This window comes from Argentina anserina, chromosome 5 (genome assembly GCF_933775445.1).
Source record: "Argentina anserina chromosome 5, drPotAnse1.1, whole genome shotgun sequence".
Classification (NCBI taxonomy): Eukaryota; Viridiplantae; Streptophyta; class Magnoliopsida; order Rosales; family Rosaceae; genus Argentina; species Argentina anserina.
Genome location: NC_065876.1, coordinates 2,922,764 through 2,948,289, shown reverse-complemented (window position 1 = coordinate 2,948,289; position 25,526 = coordinate 2,922,764). Strand labels below are relative to the sequence as shown.

Sequence of the window (25,526 nt, the reverse complement as noted above, 5' to 3'; positions counted from 1 at the left end):
TTGAGATTGGCTTATGTCTTAATTTGTATAAGAATATAAACAGTTAGTTTTTAGTTAATTCAAATGTGATCTAGTACCAATAAGTAAGTTCTCCTATATAATATCAAGGATGATATGACATAATTGTGTTAGACACGCTCTTGTTTAAACATCTTTTTCATGCTAATGAGTGAGAGAGTTATTCGTAAAAATTTAGTCAACACGATGATCTCATATAAAAAAAATTATGTTGCAAGCAATGAATACTAGAAGAAAGAATCTGTTCATCCCATCAAATTAGTCAAAAGAGTTTAATGGTTTTGAATATCACACTCAAAATGGGAAATATAATTTGTCTATCATGGTTGGGTTGAATGCAATGAGAAAGAGAGGATGGATTTTTCAGTATTTCCGGAGAATTACATGACAATGTCTGGTGGTCATTTTTTTTAATTACAATTTAACACGTATGATTTAAACATAAAAAAATCATATTTAAGCTATTTTATCAAATACTATTTTTGGTTTCTTTCTAAAACTCTACACCCTAGCATCTAATATCCTAAACCATAAACACTAAACTCTAAACTCTAAATATGAAATTTAGTTCAAAATCATTAATACCCATAACAGTCATTTCACAAGTAATAAAAATATGTAAAATTATAATTTTAGTGTAATAAATCCACATGTCAAATTGTAATTGGATTAGAGGACTACTAGACATTGTCATGTGGTTCTCTGGGAGGATTGAAAAATTTATCGGAAAGAGAGTGAGATCTAGTTGAAATTAACCCGATGAAAATCTAAATTGTAACCCTATATAATCCCTATATCCAAATTATTTGACCAACTACCCGAAAGAAGGAGATTAAAAACCCTAACACTGCGACTAAAGAAACTGACGTATTGACTGTCATTATATTGAAACACAGTTGATTGATAACCTTTAAAACAAGGAAATCATAATTTTCAATCAAAATCTTGTTTACAAAGTTAATATGATCCATCCAAAATCAAGTATTAACCAAATATAGGAACTGATCTGAAATTTTTTGGCAGCAAATAATGCACATGTTGCACATAAGTAAAGAATTAGATATTTTCCCTTTGAGAGAATATTTTATTTTTTTTGGTTAAGTTCCTTTGAGAGAATATACTTGCACTTGAAAAAGAAAGTTTTCATTGAATCACCGGAGGAATCACAAATCAGAAACAAGGGCGTACGTGCATCACGTGGATTGGTAACAACTCGGGTCAGGACACGGTCCCACCAACTCATATAGTCAACCAGATCAACGGCTTAGATTCTCCTAACGCTGCACGAGAGACAGCTTAGTTTTAACCCCAATGGTTTGGTCGTAATAAATAGGCCAGCGAACCCATCCCTTATCTCTCTCTCTGACCCCAAAACAGAGAGAAGAACAAATCTCCCCAAAGCTTCACATTTCAATCCCCCTTTTTCCTCTCCTCCTTAATTTTCTCTCTCCTCCTCCTCCTCGGAGCCTCGGCAGCTCAAGGTTCGTGTCTTCTGCCTTAGATCTAATCTGGGTTTGGTTTTTGCGTTTCAAAGTTGGAAGCTTTTTTGTTTGTTGAGTTTGGTTTCTGATGGGATGTTTGGTTTTTGTTTTGTGCAGGCGTTCTTTATAAAGATATGAACAAATTTGCTTCTTACGAGCGGAACGCCATGGCAGGCTTTGAGGGGATGAAGATGGTGGATTCAGTTGTGTGCCCAAAACCACGTCGTTTAAGCGCCTTTAATCCGTCGCTTAATGACTCTATCAGATCTCCTTATCGATGCTTCAAGTATGTTTTATGTTTCTCTTCTCTGCTTCCTTGAACCTTTCCGATTTGATTCTCTGTTTATCTAACCTTTATGATTTGTTTTGCTGATAAATATTTGATCTTCTGCTGTTTAACAGCCAATACCAATCAGAGGTTGGAGATTCTCAGGCAGCGTCTGAACTTCTGGACCTGATTCTCAATAAGGTACCCTTCTTTTCATCATTTCAGTAATTTTAAGCTCTACAGAAATGTTTTGTCTGACAAATTTCATCTCAAAAACTAATCTTTTGTTCTGTTTGGATTTGATGTATTACAGGGGGATAGCGGAGGTGAGAGATCCATGAAGCAATTGGCTTTATCGCCGCCGTTTTTTAGTGGTTCTCCGCCGAGCCGGGCGTCAAACCCGGTGATCCAAGATGAGCAGTTTGGGTTGAGCAGCAAGGTGGGGCCCTTTTCGCCGACGGCGGGGCGCAACGGAGGCTGTGTCCGGATGAAATCCGGGGACAAGCCAGTTGCTGTGCGCATCGAAGGGTTTGATTGTCTTAGCAGGGACCGCAGGAACTGCAGCATCCCTTCTGTAGCTTAAATCTGACTACAAAATATTGAAGGAAACACCAAACCCTCCATAAGCATCGGCGTTTTTATCAGAAGTGATGGAAGAGGGTGTTTGGGGAGAGAGGAATCTAGAGAGGAGAAGCTTACTAATTTTGTTTTTGTTTTTGGGTCTCTTGGAGTGTGTAAATTTTTTGTATATAGGAGTCCTATGGTCAATCACTCAATCTGATGTTATTCCTTTTGTATTGTAAAACCAGAAGGATAATGTATATGTAAATTAAGAATGGTGAGTTGGGAGATAATGAAGATGTTGGTTTTTGAGGAATAAAGAGAAGAAATAGTGAGTCTGTAGCCATCTCTGTTTGGGGAGATAGAGGTTTCATGGGACGAGTTTGTAATCTCCCAAAATCCTTGTCTGGTTCTCTGTCGTCCTCCCTTTGTAATTGTGTATTTTGGAGGAACCGAGGATTTAGATCTTTTGGAATTTATAAAATTGTTGGTAGTTCATGTGTTATTGTTCTTAGTTTCTCTATTATGCACAGAGCCACGGATGAACATGATCGGTCAATGACTTTGAAATAAAATGAATTAAACATAGCTTTGTCTTTTGAGGTGGCTTGTGTTTTACTGAAAGGATAGAAAGTGTGTATGATGGAGTTTGGGTGGGTGTGGAAGAGGACGAGAAGAGTGGGGCATTTGGTTTCCGACTTTGGAAGCATCGATGGCATAACATAATAACATGTGGTGGATTGGATTGGAGTGCTTGTTTTGTTTGGTTGTAGTGATATGTTTGGCTTGGTTTAGGCTGACTTGGGGAAGACGTGGAGGATTGTTATTAGGGTTTTGAAATGGTATAAGAGGGAAGGGTGATGTAGTAGTGTAATAGTGACTAGTCCGCAGTCAATTGAGGGGTGCAATTGATGATGGTGGTGTGTATCCATCAAGGGGCCAGTTAGGCATGTGAAATTGCCAGGAGGGTGGTCTGGCTTTTGAGTGGTTGAGAGGTTTCCTAAAGCTGGCCGGCCTATTCATTTTGTTGGCCAAAGCTGTCAGCAGCAACTGATAACTGCATGTGATCAGGCGCGTAAGCAGGCAGGGATGTGGGCTATAGGGCATCCCTTTTGCCCTTTGTTTTTTTGTTCTATCTAGGTGTGGGGGGTTGAGGTGAGCCAACAACAATAGCGCAGGGTAAAAGTAAATTTGGCAAACCGATCACCACCGGCGGTAAAAAGATTCTCTTCATAAGTTCGAAAACTCGCTAGACGCACTAGGACAGAGCGCAGGCTTGAAGCGCTAGGGCACACAGGTTGGGTGGCCTCATTTTAGATCAGTAGTTGAATGTTGATCAAACATCAGTGATAGTGAGTTATAGTAGTTAACTAGTTATCGAACTTGTTTATTAAGTTCTTTGAGACAATTCAGCTGCTTAAGGACATTGAGATGATTAAATTTTGAGACAAACTTCTAGGATTTGCTTGACACTATTTTTGATTAAAATCAAGTGCTTTAGTTTGAAGCAAAAAGAAATTTCCAAGCACTTTTTTAGAACATCCCTTTGATTATTTGTATATGCTCAACACAAGAGCCAAACAGGCCCTGAACATGCAAGCAATGTGCATGTAAATATCCTTTAGTTTTGTTGTAAAAATCAGTGATATATTGCATATATAATTTAATAAGCTGAATTATAAATAATTAGAAATGAAGAACACGAAAAGAAATTCAACAAAAATACCGAACGATTTGTAATGGAAGAACTAGTCGAGACGTGTGTGATACCACACTGTCCTTAAGACGTTTATGCCTCCTCTACCGGTGCAAGGATGCTTGGCGCTTGTCTCCCAGGATATAACGACTAAACAATTCTAGAAAGTTGCACTACTAACTAGAACCCTCAACGAACTCGAAAGGTACCTCTATCTATCACCAGAGAAGAACTAAGAACTTTGAGAGTGAGAGAGATATGTGTTTCGAATGGGATGATTTACAATGAAAGGATGGTGGCTATTTATACTGTGAGGATTTGCAATCAGCAATTAATAAGATGGCTGTTATAGAAATCAAAAAATCATAACATATATGAGTTACATATGTTACAAACATTGATTTCAATTCTGTTATAATTCTCCATAACACACAATAACTCAGTTGTTACAAAAGAAGAATTTGAAAAGTCAAAACCGAATTTTCGGAATGCAAAAAGAATCTGCGTTCCGACCCTCAATTCGGTGTTGCATTCGTGTCCGCAGGTCGTGTAACGACCCCAAAATTTCGAGCTTAAAAACTCAAAATTCTAAAGTCGTGAAACACAAAATAATCTCAATAAAATCGAAATCATTAAAATGTCACAGCGGATCAATTCTGAGTTCTCAATACAACTCAGACAAACCAATTATTACAACCCAAATTTATAATCCATACATAAAATGGAAATGAAATACTCCTCACAAATCACTCACAAATCTCACAAATAAAACCACACCAATTCTCACACACAAATCCACGCTAAAACCTCACCACAAGTAGGATACGAACGACTTCGAGCCTCTGGAGTCGTCGCTCAATCTCCACTAATCAGCACCTGCGGAATTATCCCCTACACCATCGAATTGGTGCACCGGGATTGTAAACACAAACCCGGTAAGCTTATAGCTCGTATGAGTAAAATCAAAATATAATTCGCATATCAAAATATACGAAAAATCACAAATCAACAATTATAAATGCCCTCATGAGTCAATGGACAGCCCATCTGGTTGTCCCAAAGGAATATGAAATGAAACGCTCATGAGAAAATTAAGTAACCCTTCTGGTTACCCAAATGCATTTATAATACGGGTACCAAGAATGCTGGTACACATCTGTTACCCCTCTCGTAATACACCGCCGATATTGGATAGCCACCCGCTACCCAACATCCAAAACAATCTTAGTACCCATGAGCAGATAACCACCCGTTACCTCACATGCAGTACTAAGGCAGACAGACTAGAGCTCTAACTGTATCGTAACTTTCGCCCGGCCAAAGGCTAGGTTTCGACTTGCCAAACACGTACAATAATCTCACATCATATTGTACCAAAAATCAGGTCCGAAGACAATTCACATTTTAACAATCTCAATGTTAAAAATCACGTACAATAATCTCACATCATATTGTACCATTCAATCACATGCTCAATATAATCACAATAAAATCATAACAGTATATTATATAGCAAACTATATATATTCGTACTTATTTACCATTTATACAATATATATATAGTCCACTGTATCTTATACATGTCATATTTCACAACACATGCTCAATACACAATCTTCCGTCATCAAAATGACAATTTCTAATGAATTAATAACATTATATAATATAATGAACTATATATATATATGTATTTATTACCAGTATACAGTATATATGTAATCCACTAAATTGTATACATGTTGTAATTCATTATTAAATACTCTTGCAAAAATCTTGAATCACCGCGAGGGTAGATTCGTAAATATGTGAGATTTTACTCACCTTATCGAGTCGAGCGTAATCCCACAATTTCCGAAGATAATTCATTTCCTCGCTTTATAGATCACCTTGAAAAGATAAGAAAAGGATTTAGAAACGTTTCGTAAACCTTTAAATGCCGAAACAGTAATAATCGGTTACTGTTAAGCAATTTTCGGTTTTACGAATTTACTGGGCACAGTTACTATTCACGGTTACTATTCACAGTAATGTTCATGTATTACTGTACAAATACACAAAATGATACGTATTTCTGTATGTATACATACTATTTGCATATTTCTGTACGTATAGTACTGTTTACGTATTTTTGTACGTATACGTACTGTTTAAATGCAAGTACAATCTCAGTAAATAAAATTTACTAAATTACCCTTTCACAAATTACTTTTTACATTTACTGAAAGTAATTTATATTTACATTTACCATACGTAAAATATAATTTACATTTACATTTACCGTACGTAAATAAAAATTTACATTTACATTTACCGTACACAGTAAATTACCAAAATACCCTTCTGATATATTATTCACAGGCCGCCGCACGTGGCGGCGCGTGGGGTTCACGCGCCACCCGCCGGGAGGCCGCGCGTGGGACACACGCGCCGATGCTAACCACGGAGCGTGTCTCGACACCGCTGTGCCCAAACTCTCCCCCTCCTCTCCCTCTTCCTTTCTACGGCCTCCGACTACCCCTAGGCTTTCCCTAGCACCCTCACGCGCCGCCTGTAGGCGGCGGTATCTCCCACCCTCCTTCACTTCCGATTCTTCCCCAATCTTTCCAAATCGAATCCCAATTCTCCCAATCACCCCCAAATCATCATACAAGCACACACACAACATCAAAATCATCGATTCATACCTAGCTCAACAGTGAAGGCTTCGATTCGTCGTTGGTGATGCTAGAGAGGCCGGCGCAGTCGATGCGAGCGGAGGTGAGGCCGTGTGGTGAATCGGGGTTCAACCCTTATCGTGGAGGCTCCAGAGGTAAGAGGAGGACGGTGTCGGCGAAGGAGTTCGGGGAACGAGCGATGCTCTCGGCGGTGAGGTAGAGCGCCGCAAGCTCAGGGTCGCTTGTAGGGAAGCTTGCGAGGCCGTAGGGAGCGGCGGTGCTGGCCACGAAGGGCTGAGGGCGGAGATTGGGGAGGGAGAGCGATCAGACTGGAGAGAGGAAAAGAGAATCGGGTGAGAGAGAGAACCGAGGGAAAGAGAGAAAGAGAAGGGAGGCGGATCGAAGAGAGAGAGTGAGAGTTTCCAAATATGGAAAACCCTAATCACAAAACACTATATTTATACTCGTTTCCAAATCGGAAACTAACTTCCGACGTTAATAACTTCTACATACATCGTCCGATTAGAACGCGTCACATATCCACGAACTCATATCGACGAGCTCTACAACTTTCGTGAAGAAAGTTTTCGCAACCGAGCGACGGAATAAAAATCGATAATTTCGTTCGGAAACGTAACGTTTTTCTTATTAAACGTTCTCGGAACGTTTCCGTTCTGTAAAGTTGCAAACAATTATATTCATTTAAACTGAAATTCATAACTTTATAGAATTCAAATTAAATCAAATAATGTATTGAAAAATTTAAGGTTGTTACAGGTCGCACGGGCATACACGAGTTTCCCTTGCGACCTAGGATTTGCACCCCTGTGAGTGCGCGAGAGGGTATAAAGAGGCTTACACACTTTACAATCCATACACAATGGATTCTATATAAAGTCTTTTCAACACTTCTCTTCTCCAATGTGGGACAAATACCTATCCCTCATTCTAAGTAGCCATCTTTGAGTGACAATTTCTTATTCACCCACAAACCAAATTACACAAAGAAACATATGATATTGTAGCCCTCATTATGGAGAACTCAAATCTATGTTCATCTTTGATTAATTATAAGTTTAACTTAATTTAATTAATCAATTAAAATTTGGTTTTAAATGGTTTTTCCAACCATTTTTCCAACAAGTTCTTGAAGAAAAGATGTGAAGTTATTGGAGCATGCAAAATCTCGTAGGCGAGTAAAGATTAAAGAAGAAAGCAGCCCTTATTAGAGATAATCATTTCACCGTAAAAGACGAACTTATAGTTTGGAAACTTTTGCCTTGTATGCATTAGGTTGGTGCATTTTTTAGGTAACTCCATTACTGCATTACCTGTTATAGCTCGGCAGGTCCATTCTATAGTAGTGCTGATACTTGTTTTGGGTAAGTGTCGTCTTGAAGGTAATGCAAAGGCTTTAGTGTGAGGTTTCATGGCCATAGAATCCACCTTTACGTACACACGTATCAAAGACAATGGCCTGTACTATTTCACTTCATCATCAGTTCAAAATTGAACGCTATAAACACAAGTTCGTTTTTGTAATCAGAACAATAGAGGAAGACATCTCATTTCCAAGTAAAAGAAGAAGCAGCTATTCCCCAGCTAAAAGATCTTTGAACCTCGGGAATAATTACACCTAAATCACCAAGTGGGATTGGAAAGTAACAAAAGAATTGCTAGACAAAGAGAAACTATACATTTGTATATGGAAAATGAGAGAAAAGCAGAAATAGTAACGTCTGGGCTACTTGCATCAAGAAATTGTTAGACCTACACATTATCAATCAATGCCACCGTTTAGAAGCTGGTTTCAGTGAAGAAGAGCTACTACTTTTTCTTAGACCTGAAATAAGAAATTGTTGCGATAGTTTGAGAGAGATAATAGTCATATATAATCCATCAAGTTTAAGGAATTGACTACTTGCTATTCTACTAAGAGAAAAGCTTACCTGATGAAACCGTCGAAGGGCTTTTTGATCCTGATATTGTAGATGAGGAATGTACTACTGGTTTTGAAGGTCGGGGAATCCTAACTGACCTTTTAGGCCTGCAGAAAATTGTGATCGAGTTTAATTTGATGATGAGTATAGTTGATGAGTAGACCAAAATGTTAATTTACGCTGAAAATTTAAAATATCCTATGTATCAAACTGGAGAAGAAAGTAATAAATGAACACTCACTTTTCTAAGCTATCTGATTTTGTGCTTTCAGAATAGCTCAAACTGTCAGCAGACGCAGAGCCATCAGTTTCTGTTCCACCAGAAAGAGCACCGTCAGATAAGTCACTTAATTTCTCCTCATAATCAACCTCTCCAAATCCTAACATCTCAGCACCCCCAGATTTATTCTGACCTATTTCATCTCCGGCAACCTTTGATCGCCGGAGTATATTAGTTTGGTGTTTAAGGTCATGCATGGACTGCTGGGAATCAGTATCAGAACTGTACAAAAACACAGTTTTCAGGATCAGAAGAGCCTTAAGTCCTAAGCCTATCCCGCCTGGCGGTTGTTAGCTTTGCTAGCTGAGGATTAAGGAGTCCTACCTCTAGAGTCTGCGTGCTTAGGTGAGAGGATTCATACCTTACTGAGCGTGTCCCACGCTTCTCAACTTGGATTTCTTTAAGTAAATGCAATCGTTCGATCTCATTATCCTTCTTCGATATAGTGTCTTTGAGAATTGCGACCTGCAGAGCCAAAAGAAATTCAGAAACCCGTTTTGCTTGTGATGCAAGAAAACTGATGTATAAAGTGAGACCTGTTCCATTAACTCCCTAGCATCCCTGCCTTCTTTGTTGCTTTTTGCAGCTCCTAGCTCAACTCCAGCAACCCTCTCAGCAAACTTTAGAGTACTTAAACTTTCAGAATATGAATTTGTTTCAGGATTAAGTTGCACAAACATAAGTGTTTTTGCTTGTCCACCTGTATAAATCAACAGAAACTGTTGTTTGAGCTATGGAAGACAAATCTCAATGAGAACAAGAGATTAATAATTCTAGGAGCAGAGGAGTACCGAGAGAGCTTTGAAGTACTTGAGTAAGCTTGCTATTTCTGTATGGTACATGAGGGCTTTTCTGTGCAAGAGAAAATATGACATCTCCAAGTGCAGATAGTGATTTGTTTATATGTTGTGCTTCCTTAAGTCTATCTCCAGTTACCTCAGAACGATCTACCCTTTCACTTCCTGCCAAATCTACAAGATGAAGATTACCAACCAAAGCAGTACTAGTCTTCAAATCTGTCCCCCGTACGTGAACTGTAAGAACGCTGTATAAACACATTTAAGTGTCACACTCCTAAAGAATATATAAGATGCAGACATATGTCATCAATGTTGAGATGCACAAACCTATGAGAGCGACTACTTCTTTCGTTGAGGGCAGTGGCACTAACAGCTCGGTTCTTAAATCCGGTATCCATTAATTTCATGACATCTGAGGTTGAATTGACAGGGCGCATAGTAGCATCCGGCACAGCTAACCCATTGGGTTGAGAATGAGTCATAATCCCGAGTGTGTGTAAGTCAAGGAAACAAATGCTTGTAACTAAAACCAATAAAAAGAATTCTCATTTCACATTACTTTGACAAATGCTGATTTTAAGCAATGTCAAAAATGACACTAAATATATCATTTGCTAGAACCATGCGATGGAGCAGAATATAAGTGTCTGAAAAACTCCATTTGAAGCAAAACAATTTGGGAAAGGATATTTTTTCGGAGTACCATCAGTTGATAGCAAATCACGCACTTGTTCATTGTATATTTCAACCATTTGAACACCAAGTTCATACGTAATGGAGGTTTTTCGTTTCTGAGAGATATCAAAGAGATCGTTTAAGGCTCGATAGTTGACCCCCCAGTTTTCCTTAGTTGAATTGTTAGGACCAGTCTGAGAAGAAACAAATATCAGCATTAGCATGTTGGGAAAAAATTTGTGCACTATCATCTACTTTCTTGAGCTCCATACCATGGTGTAAGTTTTTCCAGATCCAGTCTGACCATAAGCAAAGATACACACATTATATCCGTCAAGTACAGATCGTATAAATGGTTGCGTATCATTGTATACTTGAGCTGTGAACAGTAAACAGGGCTACATGTTAACCCAATCATTTTCATGTATAATCAGTGCAAGGATCATCAATGCAGATCATTCAAACAATATGAAGACATATAAAGAAAAGGTATCGGAGAACCTTGAGTAGCATCTGAACCATAGACCTTGTTAAACTTGAACAATCGATGACCATCTTTTCCTGGTTTGGAGCGGTCTGCAACTACTAATTCCCCATTGTCACCAATATGTTCTACCAATGTTCTTTTCTCCTTCTGTCCAGGAAGAAAGGGTCTTACTCGGCAATATACTCTGATGTTTCCTGAGTAAGAAAACTGAGAAGTGAACTTCAATAATTTTATTTCAGATATAAGCTCAGTAGAGAAATAAAATTTGTGGCACCTTTTAAATCCTGAATTTCATTGAACAGCTTTCTATTTTCAGCCAAAATCGAATGATAGTTCTCAGCAGCATCTGCTAAAGCTTGAAGTTTCACACCTGAAAAAGGTCATGCAATGTTGCATAAAAATCTTCCATCACCTGAAAGGAATACAACTTTTCAGTAGCACAATCCTACCTAAGTGATCAAATTCACTCGTGTAGCTTCGTTCTGCCTTCATTATTTCTTGCTTAATGGACACAGATGACAGCTTCAATTCCTGAATAATTCATGAATTTGAAAAATTCTATGACTATTCATCAGATATTATAGCTAAAAAAACAGTTTGATCCAAAGCATAAGTACCTTCAAAGAACCAAGCTGAACTTCCATAAATTTATGGTAAACACACTCTTTCTTGATCCAACTCTGACTTTTGGACTCAGAATTTGCCTGAAGCTCTTTCTCATTTTTCCTTGAATCTGCCAAGAGAATTTCAAGTTCTTTTACCCGTCCTTCAAGTTGGCTTCGAGAAGACTGATATTTTGATTCTGAGCCTTCCTCAAGCTCTTTCACTTTATTCCTTGAAGCGTCCAAGAGGTGTTCGAGTTCTTCTACCTTTTCTTCAAGCTTTATATTTTCTCTTGAAAATTCAAGCTTTAAGGTTTCACTAGAAACCTTGTTTTTGGACTCAGAGTTTTCCTCCAGCTCTTTTACCTTATTCCTTGAATCTGCCAAGAGGCGTTCGAGTTCTTTTATCCTTTCTCCAAGCGCTGCTTTAACACTTTTCACGTCAGTTTCCATTTGCAAGCAACGCAAGTCATATGTCTTTTTGGCTATATCCAGCTCTTGCTTCAGTCCTGAAATTTCAAGGTTGCAATGCTCCTTCTCTTTCTTCAATCTGATCACTTCCTCATCATCATTTTTCTTCTTTTCTTCGATCTTGGTCCTCTCATTCTGCCAATAGTAACCATTCCAACTAAAACATATTGTGAAATTTATCTAAAATTAACAAAGATTGTTCTCTGGATTCTCTTTTAAGAGTATACAGTCTTTAATCACTGACCCTTAGGAAAAAAAAAACTTTGAATCACTGATATAAGGTTAGTTGATAGTTGCTCACATGGTAAAATCTCTTATGATTATTTAGCATTCATGTACTTTAAGTGATGAAGAAGTACTGAAGTAGCATGTGAAGAAAATCTGCTGAATGAATGAATAAAAATAATACCATTGTCTCTGAATTATACCTTTATTTGCTGAATATGGTTCCTGAATAGCTGTAACAAATGAATCATTTAAAGAATGAGACATAACATTTGTGTGAAGCTGTCAAATACTAATATATTTGTTTGAATGATCCTTCGTACCTCGCCTTCCTCATTGATTCCGGATGCAAGGGCTTCAAGTACTCTGATTCTTGACTGGTATTTCTCTTCGCGTGCCTTAAAAACATTGTTTTGCTGGATCCACAAAACCATAAACAAATTTAGACAAAGCATTTCTTAAATGGATCACAAGCAAAAATATTTCTGAGTACATATTACAGTTCTTAAATGTTCCGCTTGTGTTGATATACGGCGTTCAATCTCCTGGACAACTTTTCTCAGTAGACAAGCTACACGCTGCAAAACAAAGGCAATTTCAGATGGAAATTACTGTATTTGTATTGATGGAACTATATTTTTCCCAACAGTACGTGTGCTTTCTGATTGCCATACATAAGTCTTCTCAGAAATGAAAAAAGAACGAAAAAAGAAGATTGTCATACATGAGGTATTTCACTATTGTTTCTTTCAACGCTTTCATCAAGAATTCCATTTACAACGCTCAAAAGGGACTGAGTTGGCGCATTCTGCAACAAGAGATACTGAAATGCATTAAAGCTGCATCAAAATTGATGAGACAACAAAACAAAATCCTGATATAGCTTCCAGCTACATTGATAACATACATCTAAACTATTGGATTTCATCATTTCTGAAATCTTTGAAGCAGGAAGATCGGCGTAGCGTCCTTGTTTCAACTGAAACATCTCATGGAACTTATGTCCAACATGATGCATTAATCCTGATGATGGCTCTGTGGAAAGTAAAGTCATGTCAAACATCGAATGGTAGAAGAAAACAGCATCTAACATTTTGTCAACTGAACCAAATAAACCCTATATCAGAGAAAACAAAATTTGGTATGGGAGCTTCAGTACCATCTTCTTTTATGCACAATCATTATCAGCCTGTTACCAAGCGTGATGGATCTGAGTGCAAGAGAATAACTGTACCTGACATAATAGGACTACGCAATGCACGTTGAAATTTTGATTCAGACAAGACCTTTTGCCTCTCTTCTACAGATAACGGAGAACCAAATCCGCGGGAAGATAAATCTCTACGAGGGCTGTCATAATCACCAGTTGGACTAAACAGAGATAAACCGTCTGCTGCAACATTTGACCCAAGTCGCGTTCTAAGTGTTAAAAGACAATCTATGACTGTTTTCATAGATCCCTGCACAATAATATAAATCAGAAACTGAGTAAGAGGGAACTTAAATTGAACATAGTACTGAAAGCTGAATTACATCGACACAATGCAAAGAAATCTGTTTGCATAAAATTCACATATAGGTATACCTTCTCTAGGTCCAATATATTAAACCGGGGCAGGCCTGATGAATCAAGGGCGGCCAAAAACTTTGCTACATTTTCTGAGCTTGGAGCTGAGTTCTGATTAGATATGTTAACCTATAATAGAAAATGCACATTGAAAGTAAAAACCCGACACTCAATCCAACTTGTAAACAACTTATAGTGAGGATACTAGGATATCAACCTCATCAACAGAACACGGTCGAAGCCTATTCAATATCCGACACAAGATGGTACCATCAATCAAGCATGATCTCAAGTCTTCATCTGAAGCAGTTGCTGGTAAGTCTAAATCAGGAAGTAAACTTTTTAACCACTCCACTAAATAAGCTAGACGCTTGCCTGCAAAGTATGTTACAGACGTATGAGCAAGGTTTAACTGTTTAAGATTGATTCACAATGTAGCGGAAAAGTAAATTAGGCCAGCTATACTTACCTTCAGTCTCACCAGTACCATTGACAACTCGTCCAGACATATCCCCATTAGGAGGAACACTAGAGCTTGAGGTTCCTCCATTTTCAGTTTTGTGGTGATTTGAAGAGGACTCCATTATCAAAAACTTGGGAGTGACATCTAGCTGTGGAGCTCAACTATAAGTCTACTAACCTCTCAGCAGGCAATATTTCTCTATTTTATGAGAACAATCCTGAAAAAATTATAACTGAATATCAATGTAAGGGTACTAGCCAAGAAAGATGGGAACTTCAAATTGATAAATAAAAAACGAGCTATATAATTACTCAAAGATAATCAACTGCTAGGTTAAGTACATCTTCTTTATTGGTAACTAAAGGAATCAAGATTGAAATAAGCAGAAAACAAATTCAATCTGATATATGATAGCCAACTAGCATTTACATACAGATGATAAGTATCATTATACATAAGAACAGAATTGACAAATGCAGCTACAGAGGGCAAGAGCATACCTTGGATTGTGAACCTGAGTATAAGTCTGAGAAACCAAAACTGTGAAAGCAAAAAAAAGGCTTTTATAAGATTTAAAGGGTCCGTTAAGCGCCTCGGAAAACCATCTACGCTCATGATAAGAGAAAGTAATGAGGTGTTGCACTGGTTATCGTTTACAGCTTACACGGCTGCTGGTCATTAATCATTCATTAACCAAGGAAATTAACCATCAACATTTGAAGCAACAAAATGTCAAGAAGTAGCTACTGCTGAAAAAAAAAAGTAATCTTACAAATTATTATGTAATTTTGATATGTTGTTCTTTGGGTTTAGTTTGATGGATTTTGACGCCCTACAAAAGAACCTGTATTTGAAGGACTTAGCTATTCATCTGAAACAGCAAGCTTGAAAACGAAGATATAATACACATGAAGTGAGATGAAAATCCACCAGACTCAATTGTCACATTCTATGATCTTATACATGCATCAGAACAATATGATGAGCAAAACTGAACAGAATGGGACAACAGAAACCAAAATCTAACCTGAGATACCAATTAAGCTAATGGTTGATCTGATTATGACTAGGTCATACCTTATTGGAAAGGGAGGAATTGAACTTTGGTCGTTTACTTTGATTTCTTAACCTGCACGTTGTTTTTTTTTTAATTCAAAAGTTTTTCTTTGGTCTTTGCCGTGTATCCCATTGATGTTCAAAGCGAGTTGAGGGCCAGTCACCAGCCCTTGAAAGTAGGAGCACAACTCTCTCAGCTGTACGTCTCGATCTTTTTAGTGGGTAGCTGCCACGTGTCCTCGTCCCGACGGTGACGGTCCATCTTCTGTGTGCTTCTGCTATCTTTGGTACGGTGGTCAATGATTGGTAGAAAACTTGAAAGTGATCACTATCCATGACCCGTATGTATCGGGTCAAGGCTCCGAGCCGAAATACAATATATGTAAATTCACTAAAATTGTAACAAACTAGACATCTTTGACAACCTTTCTAAACGATTTTAATATGATGACTTTGAACGCGGTCGAAGATAGTCCATGTAATACTCCTAGTAATTTCCCTCTCGCTATGTGGAAAATGTGATTCAATTCTTAACAATGTTTCTCATGGACAATGACATATTGTTGGTATGTTATGAACTGTATAGATGTATCTTTATATTATGGCAAAGGTTAATACTCTTCATCCATAACAATTAATGGATGAAGAAGCTGCAATTTCACTTTCTATTCAACATCAATCTGTCTATAACAAAGAGAACCAAGCTAGGTCCGACAAAAAGCAGTAAAACTGAACATGGATTTCTTCTTGTGCCAACACAGACGGATACTATCACCCTTCTTCAAATTTCTCCTAATCACAAACTCATCTCTCCACCTCCCAGCGAAGACATACTTCCCCGTTTTCAGTTTCCTCAAGTACAAAACATGCAGCGAGTCTAGCTCACAGTCGTGAACAACAACTCTCTCACTCCATCCACGCACCACTCTCGCGGCGGCGCCCTCTTCCAAGAAAGGCAAGACCTGCTCAACCACCCACCTCCTGCTCACCGCCACCGCACTCCGGCTTTCGCTAACATCATTAACTTTGAGCGTTTTCTTATACCAAGCGCCACGGAGTCTCATAATCGCGGCAAAATTCTGTCTTAGCCTGCTGCTTGCATCATCATCATTGTAGTCCAGTTCCTCTGCAGCTCCTATCTCTCTAGCTGTGTCGTCAGTGCTGTCGAAAAACACCGACGAGGATGGTGTTACTGTTGCTGTTTCATACCGCATAACTTCCATTGCAACAAAAATTAATTGATCTCAGAAGAGTAAAGAGATTGTGATGTTTTGGTCTCTGGAAAGTGGAAGGGTATTTATAAAGTTGCGGTTTGCATAATCCGTGAAAGATTAGGAAAGCTAAAAGGCTTTCCTAATCAGTTAGGGATAGAAGTTTTAGTTTCCTAAAAAATATTACCATAGTAAAATGTGGGCCGAGGCCCAGAGTTATTGGCCCAAATAAGCTTTAATGTATGACCCAACCTAATGTAGTAGCTACAGCTTGCTGCAACAAGATCAGAAATTCACAAGGAGAGAGAAAATGGGAAGGAAGAAAGGAGTGGCGGATTTCGATGAGGCGGCGCCGGACGATTTTGATCCGGCGAATCCGTACAAGGACCCGGTGGCGATGCTGGAGATGAGGGAGCACATAGTGAGAGAGAAGTGGATCCAAATAGAGAAGGCCAAGATTCTCCGGGAGAAGCTGCGGTGGTGCTACCGCGTCGAAGGCATCAACCACCTCCAGAAGTGCCGCGTTCTTCGCGACCAGTACTTGGAGTCCACGCGCGGCATCGGTTGGGGCAAGGACCACCGTCCATATGAATTCCATGGTCCTCACTCGCACCCTAACATTACCTCTCTCTTTCTCTGATTATTTATTTTTGAAATTTGATTATTGGATTATGAGCTGACCCTGGTTTTGGTTAACTCTCAGGCCCTAAGAAAGTGGAGGAGGCCGAGTCGGAGTGATGGCTTCAGGTACTGTTTGTTTGCTCTGAAGCTCTAGATTTGATTATGTGATTGAAATTGTTATGATTTTTTCTGGTTTTTGTTAGAGTGAAGAATAGATCTGTTGCATTATTAATTCAATTTAGTTGCTGAGCAATGTTAGAGTTTTTGATTTGGTTAAGCTTAGAAAGGATGGTGGTAGTTACATCTAGATTATTAGTTTTAAGTTCAGTGACAGAACACTCTTGTAATATACACTGATAAAGAGACACAAGGGACCAACCGGATTCCACCATTGTCTGGAAGTGAGATTCGTTTTTTTTTTTGTTTTCTCAATTCAATGTGAACTGCGTTGGTATGATTGTTAAGTTTTAGTTTGGGGTTAGGATAATCCAGACAGGCTTCCTGCTGGACTGAATTTTTAATTAGTTTAACTTAAGAGGACGATTGACTGAATGGTGAAACCAATTAAGATAACTTTTTGTGACTTTTAGTTACTTCTAATAAGAAAATTACATGATTATACTGGAGCTTAGTGACAAGGGTCACTAGAACTTTGGACATTTATTACTTGTTTCTCATTATTGCGGAATTTTTTTGGTATGCTGTTATGTTAGTTAAGGTATAAAATATAGTATCTTGACGCATTGTGCATGTCCCGGCACAATCGGGTTTAATTTTGTCGCATCAAAGCTTTTAGAGGGTCACTAAACAGTCTCGAAAGTTGAAAGCTCTTCAGACTGCACTTTTGATAGTTTTTATTGGGCAAAGAGCATAGTTTCAGAAGGAGTTGCCAACTTCAAGTTTTATGCAACAGAAATTAAACAGTTAAGGTTCACTGGCGGTGCTGAGGTTAATGAGATTTTTTTTTTAATTTAGCTTATCACATTGCATTGAATTTGTCGATTAGTGTTGGAGCTCTTGTACCCAATCTTGTTGGCATCTCTGCAATCTGAAATTTGAATATTGTTGAAGACAATTGAAAGTATTTTGGTACTCATATATCAGCATCAGATGACACATATGTATACACATTCACTTGAATTGAAGGATTCTACAGAGCTAAAAATGGTGATCTTTTTCATGTTTACTTCATGCAGGTGAATAAGTTTGGCCTGCAGAGTAAGCTTAATCTGGAGGGAAGTTGGGGATCACATACATCATCTGGTGCATTGTCGTTGTTTTCTTGATCTGTCTTAACTAGACCCTGGGAAGAACGGTTGTTTCTTTTCTCTTTCTTGTCACAGATGAAGTTCAGATGTTGGGCTTTGACTTTTCTGTAGATTATCTTGCTTGTTACTTGTTAGCTTCCAAATATTGAAAGAGATATGGCTTGAGCTATTATGCTTAGACAAATGAAAATAAATTCTCTCTGGTTGATGATTCATAAATCTCTTATAAAACAACAGTCATCATTAGCAGCTGTTAACTTTCCTAGTTTTGATTAGAGTATGTGTACTTTTACATCCCTGAATTTTCTTTTGCATCTGTATGCTGTTTTGCCATTATGAAATTACTATTTAGGGATGAATTGAACTGACAACTCATCACTGATGCTTGTGCTGGACTTGTTTTCTTTATATCATCTTCTACATGCATTTAGAGGACTTTTTTTGTGGAAGATTGCAATAAATATCTAACAAGATGTTTTGGCAAAACCTTTTCTTCCCGACTTCAGAGTATTAACGAAAAAAATATCTCTAGATCTAGCTCATGAGTAATCATTAGTGATAAGATTCTTTTTATTGCTGAAATGATAGGGTTTGTCTTGTAGGATTTGCCATCAATGAAGCTGTGGGCAGTGTTGAGAAATTTTGGGAAACAATTTTTAGCAACATAATTTACCAACAAGTACATCATCATCATCTGAAGTGTTCTTAAAAATTTTGATGTGAACAAATTGATTTAGATTTTCTTCAAACGGAAACTATCAACTCCACAGCAATTGATGGCACTCCTTGAAGGCATCTAAATCATAGGTCGTTCCATAGGTCTTGGAAATTATTGTCCTTGTCTTTTCAAGGGAAATAGCTTTGATGACATAGTCTTTCCTGAGATCACACCCCAGCTTTTGCTTGTCTAATCATCTGACTCGGTCGTTTGAAGCAATTAGCTCAGGACTATTCTCAATCAACTGAATCAAGTGTTTGAGAGAATCTAACAAACATGTTCACCCTACACGGCCACACCCGCAAATGATATGAAACAGATGAGACTTACTCGCTACTTTGGTTACCTATGACATACTGTCATTGTCCACAAATAAAAAAAGCAAATCCCCATATTGCTGGAATACCTTGGCCTTAAAACAACTGCATTTCATGAACAGTCATTCATAAAGATAAAGGACCACTACATTTTGATCAACATCTCCGGATGAAATTGGGTTCACAACATGTTAAAGCACAATGCACTCGTTTATTTTCAAGTACAAGTGCATACACATGAAATTTAATGAAGTAAATCATCTTCATTAAATAATTAATTCGACCAAGAACCCGACAAAATTGCACAAGTGGCCCAAAAGTCAATAAAGTTAGTGCGGATCCGAACAAAACTCGTGTCAGCATATAAATGGATGATCGTAATCGAATCTACGTGATTCCAACTTAAATCGGAAATTGAATGTCATTGACGATTCGAAATGGTAATCGGACATTTGATTAAATTAATAAATTCCTTAATAGTTATAATTAAATCAATTATTTTCTGCTTAATTTAGTTATGAGAATAACTAATTTTAAATTAATCAGAAAATACATATTGATTTAATTATATAATTAAAGAAATATTATTATTTTTGTGTCATTAAAATATTCTATTAAAAAGAAGCCTTGACACTATAAATACCTCTTCCAACATGAAGAAATGAGACTTGAGAAAAATAGAGAAAATCACTTGAGTAATATCACTCTCGAGAAATCCCGAAGTCTCCAAAGTCTACAAAGAATCATCACGCTACCAAATCGCTCGTTCTTCATCAAATCCAAATCCAAACTCAAGTCCACGAAGAATCATCAAACTACTAAATCGCTCGTTCTTCATCAAATCTAAATCCAAACTCAATTCCACGAAGAATCATCGAGCTATCAAATCGCTCGTTCTTCATCAAATCTAAATCCAAACTCAAATTCTCAAGATCAAGTGCATGTCACCCTTGAGCCAAGTTACATACGGAAATAGAATCAGAGGAATTCACAAAGATTGTAACCCCGCACTTGATTATCAATAAATCACATTTTATTTGTACACGTGTTTGCACTCTTATTTGTTTTTAGATCCTCGTTCTACAACAAGATCTTATGCTTCATTACACAGTACATACTGCTTCGGATTTGCCAGAACTAGCCATTAGTATTGACTGAGAGACAGGTAAGGCGAGCTACCAAGTTATATACTTCATTTATTGTAAGGCAGACCAAACGTGATATATCATGGAATATGACATACAGGCCATGCATGCATACATGATTAATAGGTCAGACCAATTTTGCCACAAAACAAGCAAAATTGGGAGGTGTTCATGATCAGTCCGTACTCCCTGGTACATGCAGCACTGTTATTTTTTGAGGTGCTGGTGCTTCTGGTAGGGAGGTGCATTAGAAGTAGTAGTAGTAGTAGTAGTAGTATTAGCCCCCATCTCCATCTGGAAGGAGGTTCGCTTAACGAATCGACCCTTCATTCTAGGCCTCTTCTCTGCGTTGAGCTTCCTCACTTCGTATCTAATCTTCTTCGAAAACAATCGTGTCCTTCGCTTCTCTCTGTACCTCGAAACTCTTGCTTCTCTTCCTGGTCGCTGCTCAGTATCAACTCTCATTCCCATCCTGTAAGCTGCTGCACTACTATTTCCATGTCCTTGCAAATTCATAATCTGATTTGCACCCCATATGCCCTGCAATATATTTAAGTATATAACCAAGTTAATTACTTTGTGAACCCTTGAAAATGTTCCAACATCAGCTAAAATGCAAAGTCATGAAAATCACCAGATAATTTGACACTAAAAAATCGTTCTTATTTAGGTTCTATACATTTTTGTTTCGTATTGTAAATTTGTAATGGTAGCATCTGATTGGTCCTAACCACTACGTACATACTTAATGACACAGATTGAAGCACATGAGTTCTTTTGTACTAGAAAATGAAAATAACATGAACTACATGAACATGTATTACTTGAGTGATTGAACGAGTAGAGTTTGTTTTATAGCAGCTAGAGCACAAAATAATAGTAGGACAACAAATTAAATAGAGACAAGGAAATTAGTTTTGATTGTTACCATGCAGTCGGGCCAGCCATCGTCGGGGTTGAGCTCCGGTTTTACTCCGGTGGTCCACGGAGAGCCTTGGCTTGCCCAGGCACTGATGACTGCCTCATGATTCAGCCTCAGACATATCTTCTTCCTTTTCTTCTCGGCCTCCATGAGCACCGCAACCTTCTCCTCCACCTCCTCCTGATCAGTGCTAGTAGTAATTCCCCCAAGCAACACCGCAGCTGACTCATCATCATAATCCAAGCTCCAATCCAGCATTGAAGGATTGAATTCACATTCCATTCCTTGATCTTCCTCTTCAATCTTCACCAGCTTCCTTTCTTCAATGCCAATACAAACATCCATGCTATAGTCCTCTTCTTCTTTAGCCCCATCCATTAGTCCCAACTCCTTGATATCATTGCAGTCCTCATCAAGTCCCTTCCCAAGCATGTTCTCAACATCAGCAGCAAACTCCGCGAGCTCCATATCCGAAGGTAGAATTAGACCCTGCAAGTTATCCAACTCGTCGCACGGGCTACTACTCCGATCTCCAAAATCTTCATGACCAATTCCCATTTTGACCTCATGATGATCGATATTTGTCATGTTATTGCAAAGCTCAGCTTGAAAAGGGTCGAATATGGGGACCCTATAAAGCAGCTGCTCAAGATCTTCAGTTTCATGATCATCCTCAAGGCAACAGTAATCAACTTCTTCGCTCCCAATCTCCGGCACAAAAGGCACAGACTGCTGTAAAACCTTCCCAGCTTCATCTTTGCCGCTCTTATGATTCCCATGGCCACGAGGAGTCCGTGCCTTTCGCGTGACCCCCTGCTGCCAAGCTGGGACCGGAGGCTCGATTTCCAAGTGATCACCGAGCTTGTGAGACGAAGACTTGAGACGAACCCTCTCGTGTCTGCTGGCTAAGAGGTTCGCCGAGTGTACAGAAGCATCACACCTCTGGCAGAGAAAAGCATCGTCAGCTCCACAAAACCACCGAGCCCTCTTCACCATGCAGCTGTCGCAGGCTCGCGCCGTGTTGCCTCCCATGGCATTAGCAGTTTTTTTATCGGTGATCATAGTACTGTAACAGCTGAAACAGCTGAAAAGGTTAAAGGGATCGATGGAATTGCGCAATTGCAGAGAGTGAAATAACTGAGCTAAAGTTAATTGTTTGATGAAATGCAGGGGAATTTTGAGGTGGAGTGGAGTCATATATTTATTTAGGGCCCCAAGCGTTTCAATAATTTTATGTGGGGTTATGGTCTGAAAATGATGAGTGTGAGAGAGGCTAAGAGTGCCCTAGACCCACACCATGCAGCAGCGCTTTTACTGTTTCCACAGTCTACCATAAGCCCCATGCTGTTGTTTCTGGTTTTTAGCTACATACAGGAAGGAAGATGTCGACGAGCTTCTGGGGACCCACGAGGCGTTCGAATCTGACTCCTCATTGGCTACGCTTCTGAACGCAATCTTATTCTCTGAATTCTCATTGGCTACGAATCTAATGGGGGATCCATGTGCACCATAAGATAGAACTGGGATTGGTCTCTGCGTATTTTTTGTGCACATGTGTTGGTGGGGATTGGAGACTAGAATTGTGTAAAAATTTGAGAAAGACCGTTTTGTTGGTTTGTTTTGGAAATTCAATAATTTCTTACAAAAGTTTTAAAGCTTCTTATTTTTGGTCCCCTCCATGGCTATGGTTGCTTTCAGCTCCACTTGTGGTTTACATCTCTCTCACTCTCAGTCACTGCATTCTGCTGCAGATGTATCCACTGGTGAATTCAGATAAAGTCGTTAGTATTGTTAAAACTTGTAAACGAATTCGAATCATAAGAACATAAGTACAGCCCATGCCTGAATGCCGATGATGTGGAAATATATGTTTTAAGGTATATTAATAGAGCTTCGATTGGCACCTAGCTTCTGCTGCAGCTATTGCCGGACCGGCAGAAGATAAGCCGGACCGATCAGTATGATCAGGTGTTCAACAGCTAGGGCAGCATATCATCTGGTCAGGTGCCTGAGCTAAAAAATTTCAAATTAGAGGTGATCGATATTCCACAAGTTTTTTTTTTGGTACAAATTATTCCACAAGTTAAATGCATTACTTTTCGTTTAAGTATTTCATGGAACGCATTTTACTGATTTTAGGTTGTAACGAAATGACTCAAAATCAATGAGATGAGAAATGCTCTATATTTTTAAGTTTCAACCAGATCTTTATGGGAGAAAAATTAACCTGCTTCCCTGTGTAAATTGACCCAATGAAGCAATGACTGATACATAATTAACTTTGAGTCTTGTTGATTAAGTTCCCCAACCTCAAGGCAATCACTCACTTTCAAACTAGTGATTTGTTGATTGATTTAGAGTTTCAGACCACTACTCAATTAATTTCGAAATGTCTCACGCACGCACATAGTCAAAGGGTAAACAAATCATAATACATCTACATAACAACAAAATTTATCAAAGAGTTTATTGAAGGTCGTCATGAAGTTTAAGAAATACTTTATTAAGAAATTTCGGACACCATACATATTCAACAATATTCGTGTGCAATAGCATCAGCGGTGGGATTAGATTCGTCAAATTGGATACTGACACACGGTTTTGTTTTGTTTTTATTGGCATAAAGTTTTAACTTAACAAGTACTTTGAGGAATAACATATATATGCATGAAATCTCTTTTTGGGAATTTTGTTATACATGTGCAATTTACTGTACAATGAGGATGACTCAGGTTGATGTTTTAGTTTTTGGCAATCAGCTAAGTCGTCTTGGTTCCACCACTCCTCAAAAATCCAAATATATATCGTTGGCTTTTGGTTAATCGGAAAGATATCAATCATTCACCGAGTAGGCGACTCACACCACTAATAACACCTTGATCATCGATCATTGCCTTGTTGCAGCTCTATTTCACTGTCATTGCTGCTAAATTTCATCCATATATATATCTTCTGTCACTACTTCCCCCACCATTCTGCCTAACATCAACTTGTTAAATTGACCGGCCTTTTCTTCTTCTATTATTAAGTCTCACACACACGCCCACATATATTAGAGACTTTTCAAAACAACAAATGAAACTATAATAAGCTTGTAATGGGAAAATTACTAAACCGATAATAGAACCAACATCTGCTTTAGTAGTAGTCTTCATGAAAAATAGAGGAATGAGGATGAGGATGAGGATGAGGATGAGGATGCGGATGCGGATGCTAGCAGTGATTGCTACTGCCGTTTTGACACCTATTAAAAAATGTACCTCCATGCTTATCATCCATACACATATATATGGACACACATCTAACGTCCAAGAACAACGAGAATCTCAGTACAATTGTTGTTGTCAATTTGACGATGATAGCTTGAAATCTGAGCAAATGGTTCGATCGAGTTACTTACTGACACCTGTAACCTCTAAGTGGGAAGGGGATGATTCAATTTTTGGTCACTGACTTGGAGATTGTTAGTATCTAATATGATAAAATTTGGTTCAAGGAAATCAAAAGAGAATCAAGAGAGATCTTTTTCCTTCAATAATTTTAAGAAGAACAAATAAAGTATATTAAGTTCAATTTAAGATCACTTGGTTGAAAAAAAAGAAGAAGGGAGAATTCGTTTTATACCTAATTTTCAGACACATTTTTAAAATTAACCCTAATTTAATTTAATTTAATTTACACTAAAATATTTCAAATTATGATAATATATTACCTTCTGTTTTTAGCATAATTACATATTGCTACTATTTAAATTTAATTTGTCAACTATCATAATTAAATCTAGTTTAGATCTACCATTAAGGTATTTTTTCGTGATTTTGAGAGTTTTTCTTAATTCATCAATATTACTAGAATTATGGAAATTACTTTAAATGTATTAATAAATTCAAAAGATTAATAGATTTAAATAATGAATGTCAAACTCTTTTTTGAGTAATTTAAATTTCTATCTTAAAGGTAAATTATTATTTTTCTTTTGGTGCCCAGTTAATGTTGTTATCTTCAACAATTTGCACTAAAGATTTCTCTTTTGTTATTTGTAACTTAATGCAAAGGTAGATATTAACAAAAAAATCTTTA

General features: G+C 38.0%; 5 protein-coding genes across 6 annotated transcripts; 2 read left to right on the top strand and 3 right to left on the bottom strand.

The window, feature by feature from the left end:
* The first annotated feature begins 1,367 nt into the window (after positions 1-1,367).
* LOC126794516 (uncharacterized) lies at positions 1,368-2,833 on the top strand. The gene is made up of 4 exons (XM_050521260.1): positions 1,368-1,499; positions 1,617-1,785; positions 1,902-1,968; positions 2,081-2,833. Exons 2-4 carry the CDS (start codon positions 1,634-1,636, stop codon positions 2,348-2,350), a joined length of 489 nt encoding a protein of 162 aa, XP_050377217.1. The 5' UTR covers positions 1,368-1,499; positions 1,617-1,633; the 3' UTR covers positions 2,351-2,833.
* A 5,474-nt stretch (positions 2,834-8,307) lies between these two features.
* On the bottom strand, positions 8,308-14,386 carry LOC126796479 (kinesin-like protein KIN-14P). 2 transcript variants are annotated; one of them, XM_050523311.1, is made up of 22 exons: positions 14,195-14,386; positions 13,943-14,100; positions 13,744-13,854; positions 13,393-13,618; positions 13,066-13,193; positions 12,883-12,966; positions 12,659-12,736; positions 12,482-12,574; positions 12,362-12,391; positions 11,478-12,068; positions 11,310-11,391; positions 11,135-11,230; positions 10,875-11,054; positions 10,646-10,752; positions 10,389-10,567; positions 10,026-10,190; positions 9,690-9,943; positions 9,435-9,598; positions 9,260-9,363; positions 8,860-9,120; positions 8,628-8,725; positions 8,308-8,521 (listed from the first exon to the last, which is right to left on the bottom strand). In XM_050523311.1, the coding sequence occupies exons 1-22, from the start codon at positions 14,307-14,309 to the stop codon at positions 8,463-8,465; spliced, it is 3,363 nt and encodes a 1,120-aa protein (XP_050379268.1). In that variant the 5' UTR covers positions 14,310-14,386; the 3' UTR covers positions 8,308-8,462. The 2 variants fall into 2 exon arrangements, with proteins under 2 accessions (XP_050379268.1, XP_050379267.1); XM_050523310.1 differs by lacking the exon at positions 14,195-14,386 and having other exon boundaries at positions 8,860-8,929; positions 9,032-9,120; positions 13,744-13,974.
* Positions 14,387-15,948: 1,562 nt separating this feature from the next.
* Positions 15,949-16,467, bottom strand: LOC126794075 (putative B3 domain-containing protein At1g78640). Its single transcript, XM_050520721.1, has one exon. The coding sequence runs from the start codon at positions 16,465-16,467 to the stop codon at positions 15,949-15,951; it is 519 nt and encodes a 172-aa protein (XP_050376678.1).
* A 273-nt stretch (positions 16,468-16,740) lies between these two features.
* LOC126794643 (NADH dehydrogenase [ubiquinone] 1 beta subcomplex subunit 10-B) lies at positions 16,741-18,715 on the top strand. The gene is made up of 3 exons (XM_050521404.1): positions 16,741-17,054; positions 17,159-17,202; positions 18,273-18,715. Exons 1-2 carry the CDS (start codon positions 16,766-16,768, stop codon positions 17,191-17,193), a joined length of 324 nt encoding a protein of 107 aa, XP_050377361.1. The 5' UTR covers positions 16,741-16,765; the 3' UTR covers positions 17,194-17,202; positions 18,273-18,715.
* Positions 18,716-20,249: 1,534 nt separating this feature from the next.
* LOC126794172 (zinc finger protein CONSTANS-LIKE 6) lies at positions 20,250-22,629 on the bottom strand. The gene is made up of 2 exons (XM_050520830.1): positions 21,453-22,629; positions 20,250-21,064 (listed from the first exon to the last, which is right to left on the bottom strand). The coding sequence occupies exons 1-2, from the start codon at positions 22,506-22,508 to the stop codon at positions 20,732-20,734; spliced, it is 1,389 nt and encodes a 462-aa protein (XP_050376787.1). The 5' UTR covers positions 22,509-22,629; the 3' UTR covers positions 20,250-20,731.
* Positions 22,630-25,526: the final 2,897 nt, after the last annotated feature.